Genomic DNA, 14,912 nt, shown 5'->3' on the forward strand with positions numbered 1-14,912 from the left:
TTACTTGCAACAAATGGACAAAAATGGGAAATATCATGTTAAGATATATGAGCCAAACACAGAAAGCCAAGTTCATTCATTTATGTGGAAAACTAAAGTAAGAAAATGTGCTAGCCTGAAAGAAGAGGATTATTAAAAATTTGGAAACGTGGGGCAAGGGCAAAGATAAAATGCAATATATGGTCACGATGGATTCAGAGAAGACGGTGGCAATATCACAGTAGGTCACATTAATCTGTATAGTAAAAATAATTTTAAACATGTTTTAAAAAAGTGATCCATGACTTCTTCAAAACTGTCTCAGTTTTGGAGAGTTGTCAGTCCCAGGACTTTCTTCAGGGCGTTTTTCATGTCTTTGTTTCGGAGACTATAGATGAGGGGGTTTAAGAGGGGAGTCAAGGCTGAGTAAATCAGAGTGACGATCTTCTGCATTCCTGCTGGGTTCCCTGAGGTTGGGCTCACATACATCACCATGAGAGTCCCATAGAACAGGGACACCACCACTAAGTGGGATCCACATGTGGAGAAAGCTTTAGTTCGACCAGCACCAGAAGGCACACGGAGCACAGCTCTGAGCACTAGAGTGTAGGATCCCAAGATGGAGAGGAAGGGCCCAAAGATGATCATTGAATTGAAGGTATAACAAAGAAGCTCAGTGGAGGGAGCAGGGACACAGGCCAGTGCAAACAACGGTCCTGGGTCACAGACAATGTGGTCAATGACGTTAGGTCCGCAGAAAGGAAGTTGGGAGATGAGGACGATTGGGACTGGGTAGCAGAGGAATCCACTCACCCAGCACACACAGATCAGGATTACACAGAACTTCCTAGTCATGATGGAGGGGTAATGCAAAGGTCGGCAGACAGCCAGGTATCGATCGTAAGCCATAACTGATAAGAAGAAACACTCTGTCGTTCCAAGCGAAAAAAAGAAATAGAATTGGAGGAAGCAGGCAGAAAAGGAGATGGTCTTGTTCTCAGAGAGGATGTTGGCCAGCATATTTGGGATGGTAGAAGAAACATACCATATCTCTAAAAAGGCGAAGCTTCCCAGGAAGATGTACATGGGCCTGTGGAGCCTCCGATCCCATTTCACAGCGCAGACAATAGCTCCATTCCCCAGCAAGGTTAGGAGGTAGAGAACCAGGATTGAGGAGAAGAATAAACCTTGCATCTCCCCCTGGTTACTGAAACCCAGGAGGATAAACTCAGTCACAAAATGTATTGTCTTGTTCTGGGATCCCAACGCTGTCAGAAAAACAGAAACAACCAGGACGTGAATGATCATGAATGTTTTCAAGCTCTTCAGACACATTGCCAGAAAATGTACCAAGTACTTTTCATTGCTTTATTCGATCCTCCTGATGATGCTTTGAGCAGCAGGAGGAACTCTTGTCTTCTTGCTTACAGAGAAGAAAATGATGGTCAGAGAAATTGGAAGAGGAACCCTAAAGGCTTGTGCAGAGACAGTGATTCTCACACACAGCGGCTTTGGACTTTGGTCATCTGTTGTGGTAAAACTCACTGTCCTTTGCAGACTTTGCACATATCTTTTTCATGTTGAAGCACAATTTGCTATAAATCTGAAGGAAATAGTGGTAATTGCCTTTGTAGTCAGTTTATATATAGACAACCAATAAGAACAGATAAGAATGAAACTGTGGAGGAGACTTGAGCCCTGTGGCATTTCCAGTCTTAGCGCCTGCATAGTACCCGGGCATCTGTACAATGCTTTGGGAACAGCTTGCCTGGTTTTTCTCTGATCATTTCCTCTCTGGTAGCATCTGGATTCGCTCAACAATCCTATTCCTCTCTTGAGTTCTAGTTTTCTTTTCTGTTTTTTTTAAGATTTATTTATTAATTATGTATAGTGTTCTGTCTGTCTGTATGCTTGCTGACCAGAAGAGGGCACCTGATCTCATTACAGATGGCTGTGAGCCACCATGTGGTTGCTGGGAATTGAACTCACGACCTCTGGAAGATCAGTCAGTGCTCTTAACCTCTGAGCCATCTCTCCAGCCCCGAGTTCTAGTTTTCTTAAAGTACCTTTTCTTTTATGGTGAGCAAACTTTATCTCTTTTATCTGGCATCCCCAAGTCAATTTTATCTTTGCTCAATCTACATAAAATAAGTTAGTTATGTCTCCTATCACAATCATGGTAAAGTCTAAAATTAATTGCAGACAGGCATTTATTCCCTACACAACATTTCTTCTGCAGGTCCTGGCTTCCCCTGGATTTCCTCTCTGTCCCCCATCACCTAAGTTGTGCTGTTCATTAGTATGGTTTGACTTTTAAGGTACCTTGCAGCTTGACAAGTCAGATTCTCTACTATATAAAGCAAGTTCCTTCATTTTTGGCATGAATTCAGTTCTACACAATATTGTTCCCTCACAATATTATTATAATAATATAATATAATAATCACTATTATTTAAATTAAACCATAATTATTTGAAATAATGAACAGAAGGATTATCTTAGGATGTGCTGAGACTGGAAATTTCGTTCTGCTCTTGGCTGAATCATTAGTTCATGTCAGACTAAACAGTTGGATATTTTGCTGACAATCTTTTTGAAGATGTTGGTCAAGAGTTGCTGGGTAAGACACCATCAATACTTTATTTATTTTTCTCTTTTTTCTTCCTTTTATTGGAAATATATTATTTCCCCATACCATATATCATGATTATAGTTTCCTCTACCTCTGTTCCTTCCAGTTTCTCACCACCCTCCCTCCTATCTGGATCCGCTCCCTTTCTGTCTCTCATTAGAGAAGAACAGGCTTCTAAAAGACAACAGCCAAGCATTACAAAATAAAATAAGATAAAACAAAAACCATCTCATTGAAGTCAGGCAAGGCAAACCAATATAAGAGAGCTCCAGAAAAGGCACAAGTACCAGAGAGTCACTCACTGATACACTCAGAAGTTTCATAAAAGTAATACACTGAAAGCTATTATATATACCCAGAGGATCTGGTGCAAACTGTGTACCCAATATTTTAAATTGACTTCAAAATAAAATAATTGACTGTAGAGTCAATACAAACCACTGCTAGGATACTCACAGAATTCCATATTGTGCCCATTTACGCACTTTGCAGAGGGCAAGAGGTCAGCTTCTTGATGCTAGTCCAACCTGGAGCAAACTCACAACAACAGATATTTTATTGCCAAGGTAAATTTGGATATCGGTAATGGCAATATTTTTATAATGTAAACAATTCTTTTATTTTAATAATCTTTTTTATAGATAGGGTCTCAAGTAGATCACCTTGACCTCAAGCTAACTTTGCATACAAGGTTGACCTTGAGCCCCCGACCCTCCTCCAGCCTTCCGTCCTGATTAGGTTATAAGGATTACACTATGCTCAGCTTTCTGCAGTGATGGGACTCAAACCCATCAGTTTAGGCTAGTCACCCTACTAACTGAGCTACATCTTCAGCCTAACTTACATGTTTTTTATGGAAATGTACATTTATTTAAGTGATTCAGTTTTAAGTAATCTATATGAAGGACATATATTAAAGTTTTTCTTTTTAAAAATTTATTTATTTTTTATGTACACTGGGGTTTTGCCTGCATGTCTGTGTGAGGAGGCCAGATCCCCTGGGACTGGAGTCACAGACAGCTGGGAGCTGCCATGTGAGTGTCAGAACTGAACCCAGGTCCTCTGGAAGAGCAACCAGTGCTGCTCTTAACTGCTGAGCCATTCTCCAGCCTTCTCATAATTATTCTTATAGTTGTGAGACCACATGCTGTGTCATTCTTATCTGGAAATATAGTTACTAGGTTTGAAATAAAGTGAAAACTTGCATACTGAATTTAAATTGGAGTATTCTGTCGGCTTGTTTATTTACTTAGTCATTTAACCATGTTCATTCTGTCAGTAGGCTAAGCTCTGGCCATCAGCACTGACATGAAAATAAAGCTTCTTTGCTTTATCAAACCATTTTATCTGTATTCTTATTGCACACAGACCCCTCGGCTGTGCAACCTAGCTCTCTGTATGCTTGGGCCAGAACTGGCATTTATTCAGGGAGGAATAGAATAAGCAAATCTGTGTAGTATAAGCCACATGACAAACTTAATTTGACATAAAAGAGATGCTTTGGACTTTTCTATATAGTTAACAGTTGTATGAGACAATCAGCTGACCCAATTCATAGTCCAGGGAATTCTTGGCACCAAAAAGAGAAATCCAAGTCACGGTGTGTGCCCTTGAAATAGACTTCTTATGTCTTAACTTTTACCTTTGTAATGATTCGGTAAACTCTTACCGAACTTCGTCGACATTATTTTTGCTGCTGGGGAATTACAATTGTCTAAGGAATTAGAGGATGATAAACTTCACAGAAATTTCAAGTGTCACCAGCCATCCCTGTTTAGGTGCTGAGGAGCTCCATCTGGACAGGTGAGTGTGTGCTATCCAGGGGCGGATTGTCCTGGAAGAGAGCACAAACCTCCCTCCCCCAGCTCCTTCTACAGGGCTGTCTTTCTTACACACGACCACCCCCCCTCCCCAAGCCTGCGTGATCTGCAAGGTCCTTTGCTTAGGAACAGTTTTCTGCTCCTACACTAAGGCTTCCCACCCAGAGAGGTGAGTGCCTGCCTACCGGGCAGGCCTCAAGGACCCCCAAAGGGAGTGTGGGCACCTTCAGCTTGCGTGGCAGGGTCTCCTGTGTTCTACTTGACCCCGCCCTGCCCCCCAAGTTCGCCCGTTTGTCCGCGGGTCATTGGATTACCAGGCGTACATGTTTCGGTGCTGAGGAGTTTGATCTGGACTGGAACGGTTCCTGCTTCTACACTGAGGAGATACACACAGAGAGTCAGTCACAGCAAAGTCTGGACCAAGACACCAGGCCTCTCCTGGCTCCATTTGAAGGAAGAGACGGGAAGGTGCTAATGCAAGAATTCCTCCAACAACTTGAAAGGCAACATGACATCACCAGAATCCAGGGATCCCGAAATAAGAAGAATTGTACACCCTACTCCAGAAGAATTAGAAGAAATTGACTCAAAAGTGAATTATATGAAAATAACAGAGGACCTTAAACAGGAGGTGAAAAACTGCCATAAACAATTAGAGATTACAAACAAAAAGGTAGAGTAAATGAATAAATCGCTCAAAGATACCCAAGAAAACCAAGAGCAACAAGAAAAAGCAATCAAACAGGTAAGGGAAGTGGTTCAAGACTTGAAGAATGAAATGGAAGTAATGAAGAAAACACAAACCGAGGGAAGGATGGAGATGGAAAATCTGGGTAAATGAACAGGAACTACAGAGACAAGTACTACCAATAGATTACAAGAAACAGAAGAAAGAATGTCAGACACTGAAGATACCATAGAGAAAATAAACACACTGATCAAAAAAACAGCAAAACCAACAAATTTTCATCACAAAACATTCAGGAAATCTGGGACACAATAAAAAGACCAAACCTAAGAATTATAGGGGTAGGAGAAGGAGAAGAAGTACAGCTCAATGGTCCAGAAAATATATTTAATAAAATTATAGAAGAAAACTTTCCCAACCTAAAGAAAGATATTCCTTTGAAGGTTCAAGAAGCATACAGAACACCAAATAGACTGGACCAAAAAAAAAAAATTATCTCCTCGCCATATAATAATCAAAACACAAAACATACAGAATAAAGAAAGAATATTAAGAGCTGCAAAGGAAAAAGGCCAAGTTACTTATAAAGGTAAACCTATCAGACTTACACCTGACTTCTTTATGGAAACCATGAAAGCCAGAGGTCCTGGATAGATGTACTGCAAAAACTAAGAGACCATGGATGCAAGCCCAGATTACTATACCCAGCCAAGCTTTCGTTCACTATCAATGGAGAAAACAAAATTTTCCAGAATAAAAACAAATTTAAACAATATGTTGCCTCAAATCCAGACTTACAGAAAGTAATAGAAGGAAAATCACAAACCAAGGAGTCCAACAATGCCCACAATAACTCAGACATCTAATGACCCTTCACCAGCAAACTTGAAGAAGGGAAATACACAAACTCTACTACCAAAAAAAAAAAAAAGAAAAGAAAAAGAAAAAAATGACCGGAGTTAACAACCACTGGTCATTAATATCACTTAATATCAATGGACTCAACTCACTTATAAAGAGGCACAGGCTAAGAGATTGGATACAAAAACAGGATCCAACATTCTGCTGTTTACAAGAAACACACCTCAACCACAAAGACAGACATCTACTCAGAGTAAAGGGCTGGGAAAAGGCTTATCAAGCAAATGGACCTAAGAAACAAGCAGGTGTGGCCATACTAATTTCTAACAAAGTTGACTTCAAATTAAAATCAATCAGAAGAGATGGAGATGGACATTTTTTACACACAACAGGAACAATTCATCAGGACAAAGTCTCAATCCTGAATATCTATGCCCCTAATATAAAAGCACCCACTTACATAAAAGAAACATTGCTAAAACTCAAGGCAGTCATCAAACCACACACACTAGTAGTAGGAGATTTCAACACTCCTCTCTCACCAATAAACAGGTCAATCAGACAGAAACCTAACAGAGAAATAAGAGGATTAAGGGAGGTAATGAATCAAATGGACTTAACAGACATCTATAGATTATTCCACCCAAATAGGAAAGAATATACCTTCTTCTCTGCAACTCATGGAACCTTCTCGAAAATTGACCACATACTCGGTAACAAAGCAAACTTAAACAGTTACAAAAAAATATTAGTAACCACCTGTGTCTTATAGGATCTCCATGTATTAAAGTTAGAATTCAACAACAATGCTACCCTCAGAAAGCCTACGAACTCATGGAAACTGGACAGTGAATTACTGAATCAAGGAAGAAATAACGAAAGAAATTATAGTCTTTCTTGAATTCAACATACTCAAACCTATGGGACACTATGAAAGCAGTGCTAAGAGGAAAGTTCATAGGACTAACTGCCCACTTAAAGAAAACGGAGAAAGGGGGCTAGAGAGATGGCTCAGTGGTTAAGAGCATTGCCTGCTCTTCCAAAGGTCCTGAGTTCAATTCCCAGAAACCACATGGAGGCTCACGACCATCTGTAAAGAGGTCTGGCTCCCTCTTCTGGCCTTCAGGCATGTACACAGACAGAATATTGTATACATAATAAATAAACAAATAAATATTTTAAAAAAAGAAAACAGAGAAAGCACTCATTGGAGACTTAACTGCCCACCTGAAAGCTCTAGGAAAAAAAAGAAGCAGACTCACCTAGGAGGAGTAGAAGACTGGAAATAATCAAAATCAGGGCTGAAATCAACAAAATAGAAACACAGAAAACAATCCAAAGAATCAATGAAACAAAAAGCTGGTTCTTGGAGAAAATCAACAAGATTGATAAACCCCTTTCCAAACTAATCAAACAGTGGAGAGAGAATATACAAATTAACAAGATCAGAAATGAAAAGAGGGACATAACCACAAACACAGAGGAAATTCAGAAAATCATTAGATCTTACTACAAAAGCCTGGATGCCACAAAATTGGAAAATGTTAAAGCAATGGACACCTTCTTAGATAAGTACCATATACCAAAGTTAGACCAGGACCAGGTGAACAATCTAAATAGACCTGTTAGTCATGAAGAATTAGAAGTTGTTATAAAAAAACCCTCTCTACCAAAAAAAATCCCAGGTCCAGACGGTTTCAATGCAGAATTCTACCAGAACTTCCCAGAAGACCTAATACTCCTTAATGTATTTCACAATATAGAAACAGAAGAGTCATTGCCAAATTCCTTTTATGAAGCTACAGTTACCCTGATACCAAAACCACACAAAGACTCAACCAAGAAAGAGAATTATAGGCCAATCTCACTCATGAACATCGATGTGAAAATCCTCAATAAAATACTGGCAAACCGAATCCAAGAACACATTAGGGAAATTATCCATTATGATCAAGTAGGCTTCATCCCAGGGATGCAGGGCTGGTTCAACATACGAAAATCAATCAACGTAATTCATCATATAAATAAACTGAAAGAAAAAACCATATGATCATTTCATTAGATGCTGAAAAAGCATTTGACAAAATTCAACATCCCTTTATGATAAAGGTTTAAGAGAGATTAGGGATACATGGGTCGTACCTAACTATAATAAAAGCTATTTATAGTAAGCCGACAGCTAACATCAAATTAAATGGAGAGAAACTCAAAGCCATCCCACTAAAATCAGGAACACGACAAGGCTGTCCACTATCTCAATACCTTTTCAATATAGTGCTTGAAGTTCTAGCAATAGCAATAAGACAACATAAGGGTATCAAAGGGATTCGAATTGAAAAGGAAGAAATTAAACTTTCATCATTTGCAGATGATATGATAGTGTACATGAGCGACCCCAAAAACTCCAGCAAAGAACGCCTACAGCTAATAAACACCTTTAGTAGTGTGGCAGGATACAAGATCAATTTCAAAAAATCAGTTGCCCTCCTATACACAAAGGATAAGGAAGCAGAGAGAGAAATCAGAGAAGCATCACCTTTCATGATAGCCACAAATAGCATAAAATATCTTGGGGGTAACTCTAACCAAGGATGTGAAGGATTTATTTGATAAGAACTTTAAGTCCTTGAAGAAAGAAATTGAGGAGGATACCAGAAAATAAAAGGATCTCCCTTGCTCTTGAATTGGGAGGATCAACATAGTAAAAATGGCAATTCTACCAAGGGCAATTTATAGATTCAATGCAATCCCCATTAAAATCCCATTGAAATTCTTCACAGATCTTGAGAGGACAATAATCAACTTTATATGGAAAAACAAAAAAACCCAGGATAGCCAAAACAATCTTATACAGTAAAGGATCTTCTGGAGGCATTACCATCCCTGACTTCAAACTCTGTTACAGAGCTTCAGTATTGAAAACAGCTTGGTACTGGCATAAAAACAGAGAAGTCGAACAATGGAATAGAGTAGAAGACCCAGATTTTATCCCACAAACCTATGAACTCCTGATTTTTGATAAAGGAGCTAAAAGTATTCAATGGAAGAAAGAAAGCATCTTCAACAAATGGTGCTGGCATAACTGGATGTCAACCTGTAGAAGAATGAAAATAGATCCATATCTATTGCCATGCACAAAACTCAAGTCCAAATGGATTAAAGACCTCAATATCTGGCTGAACACACTGAAGCTGATAAAAGAGAAAGTGGGATGTACTCTACAACATATGGGCACAAGAGATCACTTCCTACACATATCCCCAGAAGCATAGTCATTAAGGACAACATTGAATAAATGGGACCTCCTGAAACTGAGAAGCTTCTCTAAAGCAAAGGACACTGTCACTAAGACAAAAAGGCAACCCACTGACTAGGAGAAGATCTTCACCAACCCTGCAACAGACAAAGGTCTGATCTCCATAATATATAAAGAACTCAAGAAACTAGGCTTTATAATGCTAATTAACCCAGTTAAAAAATGGGGCATTGAACTGAACAGAGAATTCTCAACAGAAGATATTCAAATGGCCAAAAGACACTTAAGATCATGCTCATCCTCCTTAGTGATCAGGGAAATGCAAATTAAAACAACTTTGAGATATCATCTTACACCTGTCAGAATGTCTAAAATCAAAAGCACCAATGATAGCCTTTCCTGGAGAGGTTGTAGTGTAAGGGGCACACTCATCCATTGTTGGTGGGAATGCAAACTTGTGCAAACACTTTGGAAATCAATGTGGCAATTTCTCAGGAAATTTGGGATCAACCTACCCCATGATCCAGTAATACCACTCTTGGGAATATACCCAAGAGATGCCCTATCATATGACAAAAGCATTTGTTCAACTATGTTCATAGCAGCATTGTTTGTAATAGCCAGAACCTGGAAACAACCTAGATGCCCTTCAATGGAATAATGGATGAAGAAAGTGTGGAATATATACATATTAGAGTACTACTCATTGGTAAAAAACAATGACTTCGCGAATTTTGCATGCAAATGGATGGAAATAGAAAACACTATCCTGAGTGAGGTATCCCAGGCCCAAAAAGATGAACATGGGATGTACTCATTCATAATTGGTTTATCCATAAATAAAGGACATTGAGCATATAATTTGTGATCCTAGAGAAGCTAAATAAGAAGGTGAACCCAACGAAAAACATATAGTCATCTGCCTGGATACGGGAAGTAGACAAGATTGCAGGGCTAAACCTGGGAACTTGGGGGTGAGGTGGCATGGGGCTAAGGGGAATTGGGGTGAGAAACGTGAGAAGGGGAGAATGGGGGGAGCTTGGGAGAATGGGATGGTTGGGATAAAGGAAGGGTAGACAGGGGAGCAGAGAAATATATATCCTAATTAAGGGAGCCATCTTAGGGGTGGCAAGAGATTTGAATCTAGAGTGGCTTGCAGGTGTCTAGGGAGATGTCCGCAGCTAGTACCTTGTGCAACTGAGGAGAGGGAACCTGAAATGACCCTATACTATAGCCATACTGATGAATATCTTGCATATCACCTTAGAACCTTCATCTGGTGATGGATTGAGACAGAGACAGAGACCCAAATTGGAGCACCGAACTGAGCTCTTAAGATCCAAATGAGGAGCAGAAGGTGGGAGAACATGAGCAAGGAAGTCAGGACCAAGAGGGGTGCACCCACCCACTGAGACAGTGGGGCTGATCTATTGGGATCTCACCAAGGCCAGCGGGACTGGGACTGAATAAGCATGGGATGAAACCGAACTTTCTGAACCTGGCGGACAATGAAGGCTGATGAGAAGCCAAGGACAATGGCACTAGGTTGCGATCCTAATACATGAACTGGCTTTGTGGGAGTCTAGCCTGTTTGGATGCTCACCTTCCTGGTCCTGGATAGAAGTGGGAGGACCTTGGCCTTCCCGCAGGGCAGGGAATCTGGACTGCTCTTCATTCTTGAGCAGGAGGGGGAATGGAGTGGGGGGGGAGGGGGAGAGGGGTAGGGACGTGGGGGCGGGGGCGATGTGTGTGAGGAGGGAGACAGAAATGGGAAACGGGGAGGAGGCGTTAATTTTTTTTTTTTTTGCAACAACTAAAAAAACTTAAAATAAAAAAAAAAGAAATTTCAAGTGTCACTGTATTTTTTTTTTTTTTTTTTTCTGTTGACTAGATCTCAGCAAAGGCTTCCAGTCACCTCTTAGCTCTTTGTGTAAACAGGCAGCTGGGGTGAGGAGAGGGAGACCCAGGACTCCTGTGGAGCTCAGAAGGGAGCCAGACTCCTGCTTGCACCCTAACCTCTTGTGACTATTTAGGCAACTGTCCGGGGAGGTGATTAAAAAAATGAGAGCAAGGGCTCTTCTTTGAAAAAAAATATAATCTGTAATCAGCTAGCCCTCTGTCGTTATCACTAGCTAACAGCGCCAACAGAAAAACAGCCTGCCTTAGCTGCCCCTTTTGGAAAGATAATCTGTTAATCAAGACTTCACTGTTTTACAAAACACAAGTCTGAGGCTATGTTTCACAGGGATTTAATGGCCAGTTTCCCAGTATCCGAACACCATTTTTTCCTCGTAAACTTTAGGTTAGGGAAACGCACTTCAGACACTCTAAGACTGTGTTGGGAGACATGCACCCAGCATGTTTCCCTCCACAAAGGAAGACAGAATTACAGCATCCCCAGGATGTTGCAAAGTTACCGTAGCCGCGGGGCTGTGCGTGCGGCTTCTGTCCATACCTGCTGGCTCTTCTGGCTCCACGAGGAACATCTTAGATAAACTGCTGCTGTAAGAATCTCTTCACACAGTCTAAAATCGGAGTTATGGACATAAATTATTATTTGTGGCTACAGAGACTTACATCTTTTGGTACTGTGAATCAAATGGAACACATCTTTCAGTGATTATTAAGAGCTTGCAAATATCTTCTGGATAAGGTTCACAGTTCTCCAGTGTGCTTGCTGGGAGGTACCTAATTCCTCCCCTGTATCTCTGTCTCTGTGCATGCAATTAAGTCTACCTATATGGCTTTATATTTTCCCCGGGTGTCATGAGGAAATGGTGTGCCAGGGCGCAGTGGGGAGGCTCACAAGGGAGGAAGGAGAAGAAATCCCACATGTGTGTCTTAAGTGTGTGAACAGGTGCTTATGTGTCTTTGTGATTGCTTCATTCAGATTCTTAAGAATAGACTTGCTTACTTCTTTACAAAAGTCATTGATTGACAAACATTATGTATATTAGACTGGCAGGTAAATATTGGTGATGAGAAGAAGCAAGGCACATACTTCATGGAGATTACATGATGTTTTGATCTTCACATATGAAGATACTAAGGACTGCTAAACTTAGACAAGTATGATTTGAAGTTTTATTTTCCATCTGAATCTATCTTTACTGCACATCTCTCTTTTTTCTGACCACATTAGTCTTTAATTTGCTAAGTGATGTGGCTAGGATTAATGCCATGGCTTTGGTGGCTAGATACACCCCATTCCTTAGCTTTCTGAGAGTCTGGATTTGTGGTGGAGGTACTGATGGGAGCCATGTTCATTGCCACAACTCTATGGAGTTTCAAGGTCCCTGCCACCAACAAGAAGCATGCTGTCAGCTGTTCATGAGCACCATTTAAGTGTTTGGTGGTGGGGCCTCTTAAAAGGGCTGCAAGGTTTTTGCAGCTAAAGCTGAGTCAGGAAGCCTCTCTTAAATGAGACACTTGCCTCTAGCACACAGAGCCCACCCGAGAAAATGCTGCTACCATGAAGCCATGTTAACTCTGCTTTTGTGTGTGTGTCTAGAATAACTTCCCAAGATCTCTCAGGTTTTATGTGGATGTAGTTGTTCATGTTGGCACCACACCATTTTGTTGACAGAAGTTTCTGTCCTTCCTAGTCCCGTAGTTGTTTTCAGTCCCAAAGAAACACATAGAGGTCTGAATTAATTATAAACTGGTTTTCCTATTAGCTTAGGCTTCTTATTAACTCTTACATCTTAAATTAACTCATAATTCTTGTCTGTTTTAGCCATGTGGCTTGATGTCTTTTACCAGTGAGGCCTTCTCATTTTTCTTCCTCTGTATCTGGGTGACGACTGCAGACTAGTCCTCTTCCCAGAATTCTCCTGTTCTGGTCACCCCACCTACACTTTCTGCCAGGCTACTGGCCAATCAGCATTTTATTAAATCAATACAGGCGAGAAATTCTTTACCATTGTCCCACAGCAGCTAGATGGTAAGACCCTCTTATCGATGGATACATCATGTACATCAGTTGTATAATATAGAGAAATCAAGCCAATACTCATCAGGAAGCCTCGCCACCAACCAAATGGCACAGTAATAGGAAAGCAGGCATTGATCTTACTAATCTGTGAATGCTGTGAGCTACAATTACCAGCCAGGCAAGAAATGCTGCTGGAAAATTAGTGATTTGAACCACTTTTGGATTGGATTTAATCTTTACCACACGGTATCAAGCCCATGCTTTCCATCACTATCAGGCCAAGAACCTGTGCTTACTGTGATAGGTCACAGGCATCAGGTAAGAAGCTATCACGATTATTTAGCTAGATGGACAGAGTATTAAACTGACTCCTAATTAGTAGATTGGTAGATTAATGCATCTCTCAGTCATCATCAGAGATGACGATTAACACAGAGACTTGCATGTTTGAAGTCAGGCTGATCAAAGGCTTTTCCCAAGGTCCTGCAGAAAGAATGTAATGCCTTGTTGAAAACTAGGAACATGCTTGACAAAGCCAGTAATAGTCTAGAGTTAGGGCTTTGGGGATGCTGTGACTTTAGATTCTGAGAACCCAATTTGTTCCCGTTGAATGGCTATTGTTATCAGTCCCAAGGCTTCTGTGTGCTTGGTCAGTGATACACTTCAGATATCTTATGTTCCCTGTATGAAACACTGCTTGATTCGCTTCCTGCTGACTTCATCCTATGTGTGATAGCTTTCTTCTGATTTTCTCATTTCCCGCCTGAAAGTTATCTATAAAATAATATACTTCTTGCTAAAGTTAGTAAAGTTTCTTGACATAAGACATAGCTTGTGCAAGACTGCCGGATCCAAAACTTCCTATCTTCTTTATTATCTGATCTTCTGGTCCTTCCTCTCAAGGTCCTGCCAGTGAAGAATGGCACAACTGGCCAAGGTGCAGAAAATAAAAAAATGGCAGAAGTTCATCTTGTGTTGGCCACTTACTTCTGGACATAGGACATATGCTTAAGTATGTTTAATATACCCAGTGAGATTTTTTGTATTTCCATATAAATGTGAGAATTATCTTTTAAAGATCTGTGAAGAATTTTAATAAGGATCACATTGAGTCTTTTAGGTGTACTGTTAAGTTTCACGTATGAAATTTACCCAGTTTTTCTTTTTTTGTAGGCATGAACTTGCCTCTCAGAACAGCTTCCATTGTGTTCCACATGTTAGGACATGCTGTGCATTCATTTTCATTGAATTCTAGGAAATCTTTAATTTCTTTCATTATTTCTCTCTGATAAGTTTTGAATTCCCAGTTATTGAATATCTGCCAATTAAACCAAATTAATAAATCCAGGTTTAATCTGAGCAAAACATTCTCAAGTGGCCCCAGGGAAATACCAGAAAACCACAAGGGGAAGTCACTAGCAGGGGCTTTTAAATGCCCTCCAGGAGTGGAGCCACCAATGGTGGAAATTCTCATGGGCAGAGTCTGTAATGAGGCAACTCCAGAACTGGAGATTCCAAGCATCCCAACCTTTTTGGGTGTATATGGATGCTGGTAGGGCTTTCACCTAAGCATCCCAAACTCTTTGGGTAAGGGGTGTCAGTTCAAGACTGGCTACTATCTGTGGGCATGGGGTGACATGGGGAAGGGGAATTGGGAATTGGTGAGCTCACACTCAGTGGGTGGTATGGGTGAAGAAGTACTCAGTTAGCTGCCATCCTGTAGACCTCAGGCATCTGTTCC

General features: G+C 40.6%; 1 protein-coding gene across 1 annotated transcript; it reads right to left on the bottom strand.

The window, feature by feature from the left end:
* Positions 1-300: 300 nt before the first annotated feature.
* LOC121438658 (olfactory receptor 11H6) lies at positions 301-1,287 on the bottom strand. The gene has a single exon (XM_041639011.1). It carries the CDS (start codon positions 1,285-1,287, stop codon positions 301-303), a length of 987 nt encoding a protein of 328 aa, XP_041494945.1.
* Between the last annotated feature and the right edge of the window lie 13,625 nt (positions 1,288-14,912).

This window comes from Microtus oregoni, unplaced genomic scaffold, assembly GCF_018167655.1.
Source record: "Microtus oregoni isolate MIOR12 unplaced genomic scaffold, Mior012 000056F_ref0000123, whole genome shotgun sequence".
NCBI classification, from domain to species: Eukaryota; Metazoa; Chordata; class Mammalia; order Rodentia; family Cricetidae; genus Microtus; species Microtus oregoni.

Coding starts and splice junctions, on each gene's coding strand:
- LOC121438658 (XM_041639011.1), bottom strand. CDS start 1,287: ATGATCATTCACGTCCTGGTTGTTTCTGTTTTTCTGACAGCGTTGGGA.